The following is a 17,008-nucleotide window of genomic DNA, read 5'->3' on the forward strand; positions in this document are numbered from 1 at the left end:
ACCAGACACCTACTATCCAACATAAAAACGGCCGTTCAGAGGGACAGGCGGCCGTCTTAATCCGAAACGATTGTCCTTCCACTCAGCTCTCGCTTCAGTCCCTTTGCTCTTCCACTCGTGAGATTGTTGCAGTAAAAATCTTCCCCCCTGGCCAAAAACCTTTGATCGTAGCATCGGCCTATTTCCGGCCAGGTAACGTCATGGCAGAACCCTGTACCTGGCTCCCCGACTTGGAGAACGCAGCACACCCTTATCCTATTCTTATTGGCGGAGATTTCAACGCACATCACGCAGCCTGGAGCTCATCTCAGCCTAATCAACGCGGTAAACTCCTATATTTCGCCCTTGATCAAACTCTTCTTACCCTGTGCAACGAACCTAACGCGCCGACCCGTATCGGTCTCCATCCCTCTCTAGCAGACACTAAACTTGTCCTTACATTCTCATCACCGCGTCTTCTTCGGCGCTGGGAAGTCCTTTCTAATTCTTGGGGCAGTCATCACTTGCCTATCTTGCTCACTCTCAATCGTAAATGTCTTCGCGTTCAAACAACACGTTCGTTTTTCAACTGGGACAAGTTTCGTGCTAATACTACGACCCCCTTCTCGGACATTGACTCCTTCCTGTCGGTACTCCGAGATGCCCGCACTCAAGCTCTCGAATATATCCCCTGTGACGATTCCACAGTTGGCATGGATGCTCACCTGGCTAGCCTTTGGCGTCGCGCAGATCACCTCACGCAACGTTTTCAGGCACGCGGAAAGCGTCACAAAGATCTCCTGCTTCTTCGACAATTCAAGCTTATCAGGGCATACCAGCTTCACCTGCAAAGTGAGGCTTGGCACTCTACATTCGACCGTCTTGGACAAGTACCGGGCCTATCACAACTTTCGCGCATCTTTCGTGGCCTAAATGGTAAGGCACGCGGGTCCCCACCTCTTGCCGATTTCCTTCTCAATGCCAACCCGGCTGATGTTGAAGATGAAGTTATACGCACCTTTTTCCCACACGCCAGCCTAAGGCCTCCACCAGCAGTTTCCATTTTCCCTCTCAAGGGGAGAACTGCAAGCAGCCCTCGGAAGAGGCCGAGCTCGCGCCACACCCGGGCATGACCGAGTCAGTTGGCAGGAGCTTCGCAATCTCGACTCGGCCGCCCAGGATGCCCTTCTCGACATCAGTAATTCTTTCTGGGAGACCGGTACGGTACCGGATAACCTCAAGCTTTCTCTTATTATCCCTATCCCTAAACCTGGCAAAAACCCTCGACTTCCTAGTAATTTGCGTCCAATTGCAATGACTTCACATCTCTGCAAACTCATCGAGCGCCTGCTGCATACCCGGATTAGTCACAACATTGAATACGTCAGTCCTGAATTTCATCCAGCTCAAGCCGGTTTCCGCCTTAACCTCGGAACACATGACTGCCTTTGGCTTTTGCGAAGAGTTCTGAATAGAGCTCATCGTAAAACGCTACCTGACTATCTCCTGGCTGTCGATATACACAAAGCTTTTGAAAATGTTCGCCATGAGGCGAACATTGGCGTTTGGCGAGTTCCTTGAGGAACTCGCCAAACGCTTTCCTAGTACTACTAATAATAATAATTGGTTCACAGGAAGGGAAAGGCGCAGTAACTGTCACACTTGCTCTGTGGACACCCGACCGCGCCGTAAGGGAAGGGAGGAAGGTGGGAACGAAAGTGGAAAGAGAGAAAGAGGAGCCGTAGTGGAGGGCTACGGAGTAATTTCGACCACCTGGGGATCTTTAACATGCGCTGACATCGTACTCGTGCCCAAATCTGGATCCGCATTTTTAACGCGGTAGCGTTAAGGAGCTCGTGTCGCAGAAAAGCCGGTGTCGTCGGCGTCCAGTGAGCGATAAATCCCGGCATGCACTTCATAAATAAACATGCACTTCATAAATAAAGAGCAAGTTCCAAGATGGGCTGGGTGGGAATCGAACCAGGGTCTCCAGAGTGTGAGACGGAGACGCTACCACTCAGCCACGACTTCGATGCTTGAAAGCGGTACAAAAGCGCTTCTAGTGAATGCGGTGTTGCCTTAGAAACATGCCCTAGAACGTTATACTGCAGTGTATATCGGAAATTATGAGCATGTTACTTACAGAAGTCGCAGTTACACGAGTAGCGAAGTACGTTTCCGCTACATTTCTGCTGCGCTCTGCGCACATGCAGAGCCACCTTGCGGCAAACACAGAAGAACCCCTCCTCGCAATGTGCGGCGCTGCCCCGACACGTGGCGCGCCACTCGCCCCTGACGTTTCGCCGTGCACCCTCACAGGTTGTAGAATCAAGCGTCTTTCCTTTCTTTAGATCACTATCTTAGCTCACCCGCTTCTCCCCTTCGGGCCGCGCGGGTACCCTTGCGAGGATGCCCCAATACCCTTGCGTTTAGTAAGTTTTCTCGACGAGGTGCAATAACGCTATCGCGTTCCACTCTTGAAGGCGAAGCTTAAGCGTCCTCCAAATTTTTTTGATATCTAGACCCATTCAGCTACATGGCAAAGCTCCGGGATGGGTTTCCAAAACCTATTACTTGGATAGGGGTGTACCTCAAGGCTCCATTCTCGGACCCATATTGTTCAACTTGGCCATGACACACATCGCCGAGAATCTGGAAATCAGCACAAGCGCAAGATTCGCTATATATGCCGATGATATTACCTTCTGGACTGAGGCAGCGGATTACGTAGACAAATATTCTATGGAGAGTGAACTTCAAGCGGCCCTTCTTTGTCTTGAAGATACACTAACCGAAATTGGCCTCGAACTCGCACCACATAAAACAGAATTGATTAGTATCGACGGAAAACATAAAACCAACCCCAGTATGCAGATCCATCTTCACATCGGAGGCAACACCATCACCTCCTCAAATGGGAAATCCGCATTTTTGGCCTGCCCATATCAAGCTGCAACAGCCCCCAGAAATGGGTTCATCAGTTACAACGTCTTTGGCCAGCACTACTACATACTAGTCGTCGCCTGTCCAACCGGCACGGCGGTGCGCGGCAGCATGCCTGCCGTGCGATGGTCAGAGCAGCGGCGGTCGGAAAAATCCTCTATGGCACACCCGTCCTCCAACTGTCGAAGACTGACTTCACTAAGGTCGAACGCCTTCATCGCGCAACACTACGCACTATTACCGGTCTACTTAAGCACACTCTTATAGCCGAACTAGAGCGTTTGGCCGCTCTTCCACCGCTCACTACCATCGTTACCGAGTCACAGACGCGTCATCGAATACGTCTAGAGAACACTGTCCAGGGGCGTCGCCTCCTTGCCTGGGATGAACAGCGTAACGACAAAACACCAGCCCTATATGCATCTCTTCCCCCCTGGGGGATGCCAGTAGTCACACGCGTCCATCGCCGACCTATAAACCGCGATTTTCTCATTCCCCGGGAGCTCCTCGCTGCCCATCACCGACAAGAGCGAATCCCTGATACGACTGACATATACACCGACGCATCGATTACAAGCGAATTCGCATCTATGGCCTGGGTATGCAATGACACTTCCCTTTCAGGCGCTTATGCCTGCCATCTACCTCAAGGTACCCCTCTTCACGCTCAACTCCTCGTGATTTGGGGAGCCTTGTCAGGAGTGCCTTGCACCGGAACTGGATCAATACGTATTCTTACTGATTCCTTTAAAGCTTACAAGGAAATCGCTACTCCGGGTTCACAAGATGCAACAGCTACGGCTAAACAGCGCCTCCTTAAACGCCACCAACTCGCGACCAGAACTGCGCTATTCACTGGACCCCAGGTCACTCGGACGAATCAGGGGGCAATGCGGCGGCACACGCCGTGGCTGCCTTGGCAGGTGGGATGTCCACATTTACTTCCCCACCCCCCTTGCTTCATCCTTATTCGACCTTGGGCGGGCAACTCACCCCTTCTCTTGCCCTTATGCACTATACTCGGACCAGTCTTCGTAGCCTCAGTCAGCATCGCATGCAGGTGGCCACACTAGACCCACCTTTTACGAGAAGAACCCACCTCACACGAAGTCAAGAAGTATTTTTGAATAAGCTCATCGCCATCGCCCATGCGGCTTACACGCCACGTATTATGGCCCGCTGGCGTCAGTATACGGAGAAAATGATTACGTGCCCCCACTGTACGACTCTTACCTGCGGCGGCATATCTCATTTACTTTGGGATTTCCCTGCTTTTTCTACTGGACTCCCCGAGATCGAACCCTACCGCCTGAACTACCGTTCCGTTCTAGAAACTGATGCTAACACAGAGATGATATTTGCCAAGTATGGCTCGCTTAGTGGCCTGGTCAGAGCAATGTGATTCGAGTGACGACCTAAACAATGAAGATTATGTCTACTCCCCTTTATCCCCACCCATGGCCATGAGCCTTCCCATTCAATAAAGGACATTCAATCAATCAATTCCCACAGCCACAACAACAACAATAAAAGAGAGCGTGGAAGGGAGGGTGGCTGGTCCTGGCCCTGATGGGGCTGGGATAGGTAGGTCACAACCGCTTGCGGCGGGAGCTAGCCTGCCACCGAATTTTTATCTGTTGTAAGCCGTCATTGCACCTGCCACCGCTTCGGTGGTGGACGACGGCTATTGCGGCGCGCGTCTTTCTCCCATGGAGGAAGCTCTCTCCCCCTCTTTTTTCCTTCTTCTCTATTTTCTCTTCTGTTGTTCTGGCTGTAGGGAGAAGCAAAAGAAAATGCTGGGGCCTGCTACTGGCTCTGAAGTAGAGCCACCACGCTGCCTCGTGCGGACAGAAGAGAGAAAGTTGAGGTTGTTCTGTGGTCAGGCGTCCACAGAACAAGTGTTACAAATACCGGGTTTTTCCCTTCCTGTGAAACAATTATTATTATAATAAATAATATTATTATTTTTGTAATCGATAATGTACCTATGTATCAATAACATTTTCTTCACTTTTTTCTGACGTCCGCATTTTAGGTCGTTCCCGCTTATCGATGCATTGTTGTTGTGGCCCTAGGACGAAGGAAAAGTAGTAGTAGTAGTGCAAGACTGTATTGAGGCGCAACACTTAGGCGCTTAATACATCGATAGCCTGCTGGACGAGCAGGCGCTGCTCGTCTTCACCCTCAGCACCAAGCCAGGCCACCCAGGTCCAGATAGTATGGGAGGAGGTGGGAAAGAATCCCGATTGCAATGCAACCGGACATGTCAATAGGCAGTGTAAAAGGTTGGCATAAGGAGAAGGGCAGTTGGGGCATGATGGATCGCGACGGAATTTGTAGAGATATAGCCGGGCAGGGGTGATCAGTGTGTTCAACTGTATTTGCCGAAGGATATGAACCTCCCGAACGGAAAGATTAGGGTAAGGGTCGGGGTAGAGCTTGCGGTCTAAACGAGCAGCATTGTAGTATTCGCTGATGGTGGTTCGAAGAGACACTCTCGACCCGCCCTCCAAGGATCTTGGCCAGGGGATGAACGGTGCCCGGTTACGAGTTTCACGGGCGAGCTGGTTCGCCAGCTCATTGCCGTCAATCCCGAGTGTCCAGGGATCCATCGGAGGAAGACGGGGCAGGGCTGCAGCGCAACGAGTGCAACCTCGAGCTCCATGGACAGATGACGCTTTAGACTTTTAGATTGAATGGCACGGATAGCAGCCTGGGAGTCCGCGTATATAATATACTGAGGCACAGGTGGGAGAGAACGGAAACTTTGAATGGCATGAATGATGGAGAGGACCTCAAGCGAGATAATATCCGGAGGGTGGAGAAAGGGGCCGCTAATGTTTGTGACAGGGGTAGATAGACGAGTATGAAAGAGGACCTGGCTTCCGGACCCGCGAGGAGCCACATAAGAGGCATCCGTGTAAGCGACCCTATAGGTATTGAAGGGCGGACTATGATGAGAGGCAGCAGAATGTCGGTGGCCAGCATGCAGGACCGGCGACATATTGGCTGGAAGAAGAAGTATACGGAGGTTTGTGGCCTCTGGTGGGGAAGGAGTTGGCAGAGGAACTGACTGGATGGGGAAAATGTTAGCCTGGTTTAGAAGCCAGCGTCCATGATAAGTGCCGGAGAGGCGAGCTATCTGTCGCTCACGGTGAAGGGAAAGGAGACTGCGAAGAGGATAAAAAAGCCCGGTGGCATAAAGCTTATCGGAGGAAGTGGTTATGGGAAGACAAAGAGCAGCTTTATAAAGGCCGTGAAGAGCTGTTGCAAGTGTGTCTAGCTGGCCCTGGGTGAATGAAAGATATGGTATAAAGTAAAGGAATTTGTTAAGAGCCAGTGTCTGAGCTACTCGACAGGCGTGAGCTTCCCTCAGGCCAGAAGACCGTCTCACAACTCGGCGAAGTAAATGGGTGACGGACTGACAGGTAGCAACAGCCTGCTACTAGCTCTGTAGCTGAGCCACCTCCGCATTGATTGATTGATTTATAGGAAGGGGAAGGCGCGGTAACTGTCTCACTTGTTTTCTGTGGACACCGCAACCGCGTCGTAAGGGAAGGGAGGAAGGTGGGAGTGAAAGTGGAAAGAGAGAGGGAGGAGCCGGGTGGAGGGCTACGGAGTAATTTCGACCACCTGGTGATGTTTAACGTGCGCTGACAACACACAGCACACGGACGCCTCTTCGTTTCGCCTCCATCGAAATCGCACAGCACACGGACGGCTCTTCGTTTCGCCTCCACCTCCGCATCCTCGTTCGGACAGAAGAAAGTAGAGAAGAAAGAAATAAAAGAGGGAGAGAAAGACGCGCACCGCAACAGCCGTCGTCCGCCACCTAGGCGGTGACGAGTGCAGTGGCGGCCTACAACCGATAAAATACTGTGGCTGGCTAGACCTCGCCGCAAGCGGCGTTGACGTACCGTCCCAGCCCCGTAGGGCCAGGAACAGCCACCCTTCACCACCTCCTCGTCCCTTTCATGCTGCGTTTTCTCTCAGCCCATTAGCGTAGCCCTATCAGCTTTAAATTGTTTTTTTTTGTTCCCGTGATTTCGAGAAGATATGGCGAAGGAGCATAATTCCCGTTATAGTGTCAACCATGTCCATCACCCTATACTTTTTTATTTCAAAAGCAAAATATAATCAGTAATGTGAGCCCCCGTAAATATCTTCTCTTCTCCGTTGTAAGTTCTGTTCCAGTGTCATTTGAGCCTCAACCCGGATGTAATGATCAGTAGTGATTCTAACAATCGTAGCGTTTAGTCTCTTAAGCCCCATTCACACTACACCAAATTTTCGGCGAGCGAAGCGGATTCGCTTCGCCGGAAAAGAGTAGCCTGTTCTCATCTACTCCTCCCGCGGCGGCGGAACCGACGCGGAACTGTGGTTGCTTCTCTATTTTTCACGAAAGCAGCGAGATCTCAAGGCAGTTTCGTTTCCGGTATCGGGAGTTCGCTAATGAAGCGAGAGAGCGCGTGAGCCCCGAAAACAGTTCGCGCGCTTTTCTGTCGTCAGTTGCGTGGCTGCATACTGTCTTGCGTTGTTATATTGCAGTTCTCGTTTATTTTCCAGTTGCGCGCTTGTAGCGGATGAGTAATGACGACCATTTCAGAGAATGAAGCGATCGTCTCGATTCTCCTCTGCAACTATGTAATGGTCATGCTGGAAGAGTTGCGAAAGGCAGATGAAAAATCAGGTTCGCTGGTGGGTGCACCCATCTTTGCAGGAACGCGCCCGGTTGGGCTAAGGCTACAACCTCTTGCCGCTGCTTCATGACTAGGACGTGGAGCATTACTGAAAGTATGTTAATGTGAACTTTGTAGTGACTTTATTATGCCAAGCGCTATCACCTCACTGGCTTGTTCTCTTCTCGGCACCTGCCTGCATATGTCACCCAGCAGTTTCGGCGCCCTTGTAGAGCTCCTTCGTCCTCGTATCCAGAAAAAAGACATGCGATTTTGTAAGGCGATGTTTTCAGATAAACGCCAGGCGCTGGTTATCAGGTAAGGTGAAGTTTCTCTACTTTTGGTTTCATTCTTTGTTTGTATTTGATTTATGGGTGTTTAACGTCCCAAAGCGACTCTGGTACGTGATACTTTAGTTTGGATTTCCATTTTTATTGAGATTGTCGAGCATTCGATTGTCATGCCTGAGCAGTATAGTAACGTGTATATAAATTGTGGAGTGCTGATATCATAAACCAATTTTGCGCAGTTTAAGTCGTTTATAATTTTTTTTTTTATCTGTCCGCCCACTTGTGAGCTCTTTTATTTTGGGAGCTGAGTTGTGCTGCCCCAGTCCCGCGGTAGCGTAATGTAGAGCCCTCATGTGAAGTCCTTGACTTCTTGCGCATATTTTACACAGCATGCTTAGTGACAGTGTTAATAAAAAAATTATTCAGGAAATAATGTCCTACACCAGTGCAGTAAATATGAAGGGCAACATATACAGAATACAAAACTGTCAAAAATGTTTTTGTTACCATACCAACAATTACCATATCAACAACAAATAGGCTAAGTTTGTTCATTTTAAATGGAACGTTTTGCATGTGGTTATCTGACAAGCTTGTTTTAAGCATAATAATTATAATTTAAGGAACAACAAATAGTATTTGTCTTATTCTGCTCCAAACCAAGGTTGTCAAAGAATTTCAATAAATCGAGCAGATAGTACCTAACTGCATAGTCTGGCAAACATGTCAACATTGATTGTCCAGCCAACTGAGGAAGTGTTGACCGAAATTACAAAAATGCGTTTAGCAAGTCTATGCTGGCAGTAATTGATGCTTGCTACAGGTATTCAAGTATATTTGCTTTGTTAACTGGTTCTTATAACATTTCTATCCTCTGAATACCTTTAAATTTTATTTCCTATCAAGCACAAGCTCTTTTTTTTCTATGGCTAGTCCTCGGTTGTCTAATGCAATGGTAATGCCATTTGATATCCTTGTGTAAACTAAATTACGACAAAGCTACCCATGCTTAAGAATAAATGAGGCGAAATGTTTATGCATGCAAGTGAAATGTTTATGCAAATGTGCGCCCTTCAGGCTAACATTAACCAGAAGATACAAGTGAATTTTAATTTGCTCATTTAGGTTCTTGTTGCTGGAGATGGGCCACAATTGGAGCGAGTCTGATGGTAGACATTATGGCCGAAACACATTTTTGAAAAATGTAGCTAGGCCAGGGCGGCATCTTAGAAGACGTACCTTTGAATGATAATAGCAAAATGCCTTCTTTCTTTGTGGGAGATGAGGCCTTCCTTCTGGAAATCTTCATGTGACCGTACGCAAGAAAAGTAATTCAACTTGTTGTATTCTTCAATAAGTCAATTTGTTAGAACTGAGATTAACTGGTGTCACACCACCTTCAGCGCCATTTGATATGAGAAGCTGTTTAATGTTCACCAGCCAAAGTTATGAACGTAAAATGAGGCATCATGTCAAAGGCTTAAAGATATTTTACTTCTGCCAACCCAACCACTATACGGGTCTTGGTTGCAAATGAAAGGCAGTATCTGCTTCACTCTTCTGATTGGAATTAAACATTCAGCCTAGGATTGCCACAGAACAAAACAATATACACTGAACACTGAGTATGCCAAAACTAATGTATGAATAAACTGCTTTTGATTTTTATTTTCAAATTAAACTTAATTTGTTGTTCTGCAAGTCTCCCTTCCTAGTTTTCTAGTCCCGAGGGACTAGATGCAGGAACACCCAGCCAATTCTCTCAAATACATGCAAAACGAGTATTTAGTTACCGATGAGTTGAGTGAGGCGTGCCGTAGAAAACGTCATTGGATTCTCGCCCAACGATGGCTCATCTTACGTCAGCCATTCAAGACAAAGGAAGAGAACATCAGTCGAATTATCACATCCTGCTTGTCACTGCACAACTTCATGGTGTCTGAGGAGAAACCAGCTTCCGGTGCAGTCTACTGCCTCCCTCCCCCCCCCCCCCCCCACAGCACCACATACTATTGGCAAGGGCAGCTGATCGCTGGAACCTGGAGGTAGGTGACAGAGGGAAATGGAAGGCTAACTCCTCTTCCAGCCTTAGGTTGTCACCCAGCCATGTAATCATGCTGCTGGCAAATGAGCTTAGAGAAACTGAATTGCAGGTCACTTTTAACTCATCGAAATGAGCTTATAACTAGGAGTCAAAGCTTTCAGTTTGATGATTTGGAAAGAGAGCCCTTTCTCTCTAATGTTCCATGTTCTCTCCTTTCAGGCTTGCAAGCAGCCAAGCAAAGTTTCGTGGCAGGACAAAATGATCAGAGGCAGCCAAATGAAGACAATGGTAACATTTATTTTTGCTTTGTACTTACAGCATTGTACTTCACAGTTAACATTGTCCTGAAAACGTGCTTGCTGTCCTGTATGCAGAGAAGAAACAAAAAGAAATAGGCATGATATATGTCATTAGTATATGCCTTACGTATTTCCTGTCAATAATTTGAAAATACATGATGTCGTCAATTTGTAGGAGCTCTTCTTTCGTCTTGGCCTTCTATAAATTGGAATGTTTGTGAAGAGAAAGTTAAATTCACTTCAGACGCAAGCACCGCAGTCACTAGTTAGGTTCAAGTAAGCATGCATTACAAGAGATATGAACGACGGGATGTCATATTGCAGATTTATCTTTCCACACCTGAATCGCAGTCCTCTACTCTGCTTTCCAGTTGGCTGCAAATATTAGTGCAGATGACGTGCACTAAATTTCAGTGACTTCCAGTGCACACCGTACATTCTCAGATGGTTACCTTTCATTTGTGGCTGTGTGTGGAATGGATGGCCCATCTGACTCAAAAGGACAAGCCAGATATTCCTGGCACTGCAGGCTCTGGAACGGCGACTTGAGTGGTGGCATCTGGCTGCTCTTCAGATCTATTTCCAATCAATAAATAACCAATACGATGAATTGCACAGGATTTCTTTTTATCATTTTAACTCAATCCACACATGAATCCTTTGAACAGGACTTCTAGGCGTGGGTCATGCATGGGCAATGAAGTTACAACCTGTGAAGAATGAAAAGTTGCACACCGTTTTAAAACTTACTCTTGAGACTGAGTGAAATGAACGCTTAAACAGTCTGCAAAATATTCAGCCACATATAACAAACACAATGCAATGTCACATTTATAATAGTACACCTAAATTTGTATATTGGGCTTGATACTACAATCATGAAATGAGCACCCTGAGAGGGCACACTAATGCATATTGAGAAAACATGTAACTTATATTGGTTCTCCTGACACATGCTTCATTATGGGCTGCATTTGCTTGAAGTACTTCCACTTCACAGTAGGAACGTTGACAGCTCCAGCTTCACCCCTCATACTGGACCTAATTTGGTTTTCAATTTTGAAAAAAAAAAATGTGTCTTAATTTCTTAAAATATTTTTCTGACAGATGGCCCCTACAAGAAAAAAAAAAGACTGGTTATCAAGCACAGTAAACAAGAATTGGCGTCCGCTTATGCTCTGTTCACATGTTCTATCGGTATCTTCAGCGTTGCCACTTTAAATATTTAATTTGAACTGCACAGCACTTCAGCACAGCACGACCACTCCAATATTAGTATTTAAATGCACGAAATCTGAAGGCCACTATTGTAAGCGGTGAAAAACTCGGGATTAGCCTTTCGCCACATGAAATAAGTCTCTAAAAACGCATCACGCTCGCGGTCCGCCCTAGAGCTTGTCACGGAGCACACAGCGCCGCTACCGTGATGCTATACGCTCCAACATATTCGTACCAGCTGAATATTCACGGCACAGGAACCCACAACAGCACAAGTAAAGTAAAAGTACGTAGTGCATGCTCGCTCTAGCTGCGCATGCTTGCGATAGGTGCAAATAGCGGGAATGGGCGAAATGATCAGTGTTATCGCTTCGCAGCACACATGTGTCGTACACGATCGCGCGAGGTCAGCTTGCATGGGATAAAAGAAAGTTAGCAGCAGCGTGAACACAACCAAGGCTGCATACGCGAAGCATACCGCACTGACACTCGAAAAAAAAAGACAGTTTTCAAACAGCGGCATGAGCCAAATGGTCATCAATGCGCTGGTTTCGAAGTACGTAATACATGCGTCATACACGATCGCGCGAGGTACGCATGCATAGAATAAAGCTAGCAGTAGCGCGAGAACAGAGCGAAACGCACTTGTACCGGCATCTGAAAAGTTCTCGCGAGCATCGGCGTGATGCAAGATATAAAAGCAAATGTGCTTACCTCTCACTCCCAGTCCTTGGCCAATATGTTCCCACAGGTCCTCGTTGTAAATCAGGACCTTCAAATTTAAATGTCGCTTGGATTGGGGCCTCCTTTATAGAATCAGACAGCCCCTCCGCAGAAAGGGCGCCGGCCCGCTCCGCTGCAGTGCTTGCCGCAATACTGGATTTTGGGCGGACGTGACGTCAACGACCCATTGTCGCTTCCGCGGCGAACGCGGAAAAATCGGTCTCGGACCGATCGCCCTCGCCGCGCCGCTTTAGCCTGCAGCCCTAGTACTTACAACTTTAGGTCAAGCTTTTTGTGCGTTCCGATCATAAATGACGACATGGGGAGGATACGGGGAATTCCAAATTGTTCAGGCTATGCGCTTTGCAGGCTCCAAATTTTTTCACCACCTGATGCCTGAGCCGATGTTCTGATCGTAATGGCGAGGGGGCGAAAACTTTTCATGCAACTGCTTTAGACTCCTGTCGAGTGAACATGAAAGTCTTCCCGTGTGCTGCAGCATTTCCATTTAGTTTCTTCGATGGTTTCGCCGGGCCATTTAGCCAGAACAGTATTGGACACCCATGATGGGTAATATAGGACCTCAATTGTTTCGGTGGACCCAGTTGCCAGTTTCTGATTAGATTGCTGTGGGTGTGCTGTATGGTTGACAGTTCGGTGTTATGACAACAGTTACACCCTCAGCGTCTAAGCCAACAAGAGAATTTCAGCAGTTACAGAGGTTCGGCTTTTTTGTGAAAGGTAAGGGAGAATCATGACATTTATTTGGGCGAAGGGGGCATAGCTCACATTCGACGTAATATGGGTGTTGCGCCCGGTCATGTCGCCCGGATACCGCTCAACGAAACGTCAAGCTCCTCTTCCCAACTCCTCCTCCGCAAGAACAGCGCATTGCCAGGAAGCATCGGCAGTTAACCTGTTGCAGCAGGCTCAAAGTTCCAGTCAGGTGAAGGAGCAGCCTAAGGGAAGAAACAAAGTGACATAAGGAAGCACAAACACAAGGCGCTGACTATCAACTTATGGCGTCCGCCGACGCTACAAAGCGGAGACGCTGAGATCAGCGTTACCAGCCCGTGTTAGAGGAAAATAAAAATGTACAGCGCGTGCTCGGAGCGCAAGCACGGCACGGGCTGTTCAGAATGAGAAGCCTGCCACGCTAGTTGTCTTCCTCTGGTGCTCTGCTGCGACCCTGCAAATTCGCAACAGTGGTGACTCCGGCCTAAGTAATGACAGACTCCAGCAACCTACCGCCCACATGCGACTTTCCGCCTGACGCTACCTTGCGCCAACGGGACGTCGGAGCTATCCAGCTCCGCCTACCAACATTCTGGCCCAAGTGTCCGCAGATCTGTTTCGCCCAAGTGGAAGCCACCTTCTATCTGCACCACATCACCTCGGAGACATATCGGTTTCGTCATTTACTTTCCAACCTGCCTCCTTAAGTGCCTCAAGAGGTGGTGGACATTATCACTGCACCCTTGGGCGATGCCCCGTAACAGCGACTAAAGCACGGCCTTTTAGACCGCACCATGGCGTCCGAGAGTGCGCGCCTCTAGCAGCTGCTCACATACGAAGAGCTTGGAGACCGCCGCCCTCCCAGTTACTCACTGGCATGCGGCAGCTCCTGGGCGAAAGCAACGCCGACTCGAATGGCGCACTGTTGAGGCAGCTCTTCCTTCAACGCTTGCTGCTGTCCACTCGCCTCATCTTGGCAGCGGCGGGGGACTTGACCGCTGACCGCCTCACCCAGCTCGCTAGATCGAGTCAACGACGCGTCTTCTCCTTCCGTTGCTGCCGTATCTTCTACACCGGAGACCTCCGTCATTTCACTGTCAGAGGCCCGGATCGATCAGCTGGCCGCTTCTATCGATGCCCTTCGGACACCCTCTCACGCCCAGCACGGTTTCTCTTCTATACCTCGCCGCCATTCGTCTTCGCCGAGCAGTCCGCACTCGTCCTGTCCTCGCAGTCCGCGTCTCTGCTTATATCACCGAACTTTCCAGCACCGCAACCGCCAGTGCAATCCACTATGCAACTGGTCGGGAAACGCGGAGCGAGTTCCCTGACGGCGGCATGTGACCTCGCTCTTCAACCTGGCCACTTTTTCGTCGTCATGGACCGCATTTCTGGCCTGCGCTTCCTCGTCGACACTGGTGCCGAAGTCAGCGTACTGCCGTCCTCCAAGGCCGACCGTGCTTCCATGTCACATGGACCTATTCTCCGTGCGGCCATCTCAACCTCCATCGCAACGTATGGTATCCGATCCCTCACTCTAGACATTGGCCTGCGGCGCACATTTCGATGGGTCTTCATCGTCGCTGATCTAAATAAGCGCATCCTCGGATCCAACTTCCTGACGCATTTTGATTTGGATGTCAGCATGCGTCGCCATCGTCTCATCGACAGCTAGACACGCCTTTCCATCACTGGCGTTTTATCGGCTGTCGCTTCCACTGGCATCCGAACTCTGATTCCGTCAAGCCCGTACGCCCAAGTCCTCGCAGACTTTCCTGAGGTCACGGGGCCTTGTAATCTCCATCAGCCACCCAAGCACTGCATAACCCACCACACTGTCACGCGTGGTCCACCTGTCGCAGCTCGTCCGCGCTGCCTCTTCGGTAGGAGTCTGGCTATATTAATTCCAAAACGGGAATTCGACCACATGCTCCAGCTGGGTATTATTCGCCCTTCATCCAGGGCTTGGGCCTCACCACTCCATCTGGTGCCCAAGAAAGAACCGGGTGACTGGCGTCCCTGCAACGACTACCGGGCTCTCAAAGCTCACATGGTCCACGACAGCTATCCCCTTCCACACATCCAAGACTTCACTGGACATCTGGAAAGCTGCAATATCATTAGTAAAGTGGATATTGTCAAGGCGTACCACCAACTCCCTGTTGAGCCGGCCGATATTCCGAAGACGGCCATCACTACACCCTTCGCACTGTTTGAGTACGTGTGCATGCCATTTGGGCTACGCAACGTAGTTCAAACTTCCCAAAGATTCTTTGCTGAAGTGACGTGTGGACTCCCGCGGTATTTGCCTACATCGACGACATCCTCGCGAGTCGTTCTCCACAGGATCACGAGCGTAACCTCCGGGAAGTCTTTCAACGCCGCCAAGAGTTTGGCTTGGTCGTCAATGCCAGAGAAATGTGTTTTCGGCTCTTCTGAGCTCGAGTCCTTGGGCCACCACATCTCGGCGCTGGGAATTCGTTCTTTGCCTTCTCACGTCCAGGCTGTTGACTTTCCAGCACCCACTACCCTACAAGCTCCGTGAGTTCGTGGGCCTAGTGAACGTTTCATGGCGCTGTGAGCTATTTGTGATCTCGACATCCTTCGGGATGGCGGGCGCACGACCCCTGCGCCCACCCGCCACCATCGAACAGGCTACAGCGTACTCGACGGGTCACCTTGACGTCGCGGACGTGGAACTTCCAGACTCGGCAGATGACTCCACCGTGACAGAGATGGATTCCGACAACAGCTACACGCCTGTCCAGTCGCGCCGTCTGAAAAGAAAGCTGCGCCGAACATCAGTAATGAGTGAGACACCAAAGAAGAACGCTGAAAAGCAAGGGATCTTCTCCGTGGCCTTCGTACCAACAACGGCAACGGCGAATCTGAATGTGATAAACAGACAGCACCTGACGCAGTTTTTCGACCAGCTGGTTCCCGGTGAAGTTGACGAAGTCAGAATTAATCCCTGGAAGAATGTCCTGACCGTGGATGTCAAATCCCAGGCTACAGTGGACAAGCTGAAAGGAATTGGTGCGCTAGGCAACATGCCGGTCCGTTCCTTCCTTGCACATGGGAAAAAGACTACTGCAGGTGTAATCAGCGACGTTGACCCCGAGATAAGTGAAAGCGATCTCTGCACGCTGATCAAATCTACGGCGCGCATTGTGGATGTTCATCGATTCGGCCGCTCAAAGTGCGTTAAATTAGTCTTTGAAACTGAATCCCTCCCATCCCACGTTAAAGTGGGCTATGTGAGGCACCCAGTTCGGATGTATGTTCCAAGGCCTGTTCAGTGCCACAAATGCCACAAGATCGGACATGTGAGCGCCGTTTGTCGAAACGAGGTATCCTGCCGTCGATGCGGCGGTACGCATCCTCATGACGCATGCGAGACGGAGACTGTCAGGTGTTCTAACTGCTCGGGTGCCCATGAATCGACGGCTAAGGACTGTCCTAAAATTCGGGATGAAAAACGTATACTAAAAAAGATGGTGAGAGATAACTCGACTCATCAAGAAGCGGCCGCGTCTATTCGTCGTCGCAAGCACCGTTCCCGACGCCGACACAAGGAATCGGAAGGCAAGCCTAGCCTGGATAAGTCAACTTCAGAGTTAACGTCACCTCAGGTGCCACAACAGATTGAGTCTAATCCCGCTAAGAGTACTCTTGCTGTAATGTCGCAGACAGTGTCACATGCCAAGGATCAGACAGAGGCTGTTGTATTACCTACCGCCTCTAATGCTGAGTGGCCAGCTCTACCATCAAAGGCCAACGCCAGGCCTAATCCCAGTTTGGTTGCCACACGTACTGAAAATTCCGACAACCCCGACAGCCAGCAGGTAAAAGAAATGCTGAAACAGCTGGTTCGTTCAATGCGGGTGCTGCTCTCCAGCATCAACACGCAAACAGCAAAGTTTGCTGTTCAGTTTTTGGACGCATTTGAGCCGCTCTTGGCGGCATTGCAATAATTCACAATGGCGCAACAAACTAACCCCACCTCTGTGACGATGCACTTGCGCCGCAGTGTTGTGATGCAATGGAATGCCCGAGGCCTGCGTGGTCGGCTGAGTGACTTCCGACAGCGGGTACAGA

At 49.4% G+C, this 17,008-nt stretch overlaps 1 protein-coding gene across 1 annotated transcript; it reads left to right on the plus strand.

The window, feature by feature from the left end:
* The first annotated feature begins 14,204 nt into the window (after positions 1 to 14,204).
* On the plus strand, positions 14,205 to 14,585 carry LOC146188651 (uncharacterized). Its single transcript, XM_084605095.1, has one exon. The coding sequence runs from the start codon at positions 14,205 to 14,207 to the stop codon at positions 14,583 to 14,585; it is 381 nt and encodes a 126-aa protein (XP_084461221.1).
* Positions 14,586 to 17,008: the final 2,423 nt, after the last annotated feature.

The sequence above is a fragment of the Amblyomma maculatum genome, chromosome 5 (assembly GCF_055883805.1).
Source record: "Amblyomma maculatum isolate TAMU_Amacu chromosome 5, ASM5588380v1, whole genome shotgun sequence".
NCBI classification, from domain to species: domain Eukaryota; kingdom Metazoa; phylum Arthropoda; class Arachnida; order Ixodida; family Ixodidae; genus Amblyomma; species Amblyomma maculatum.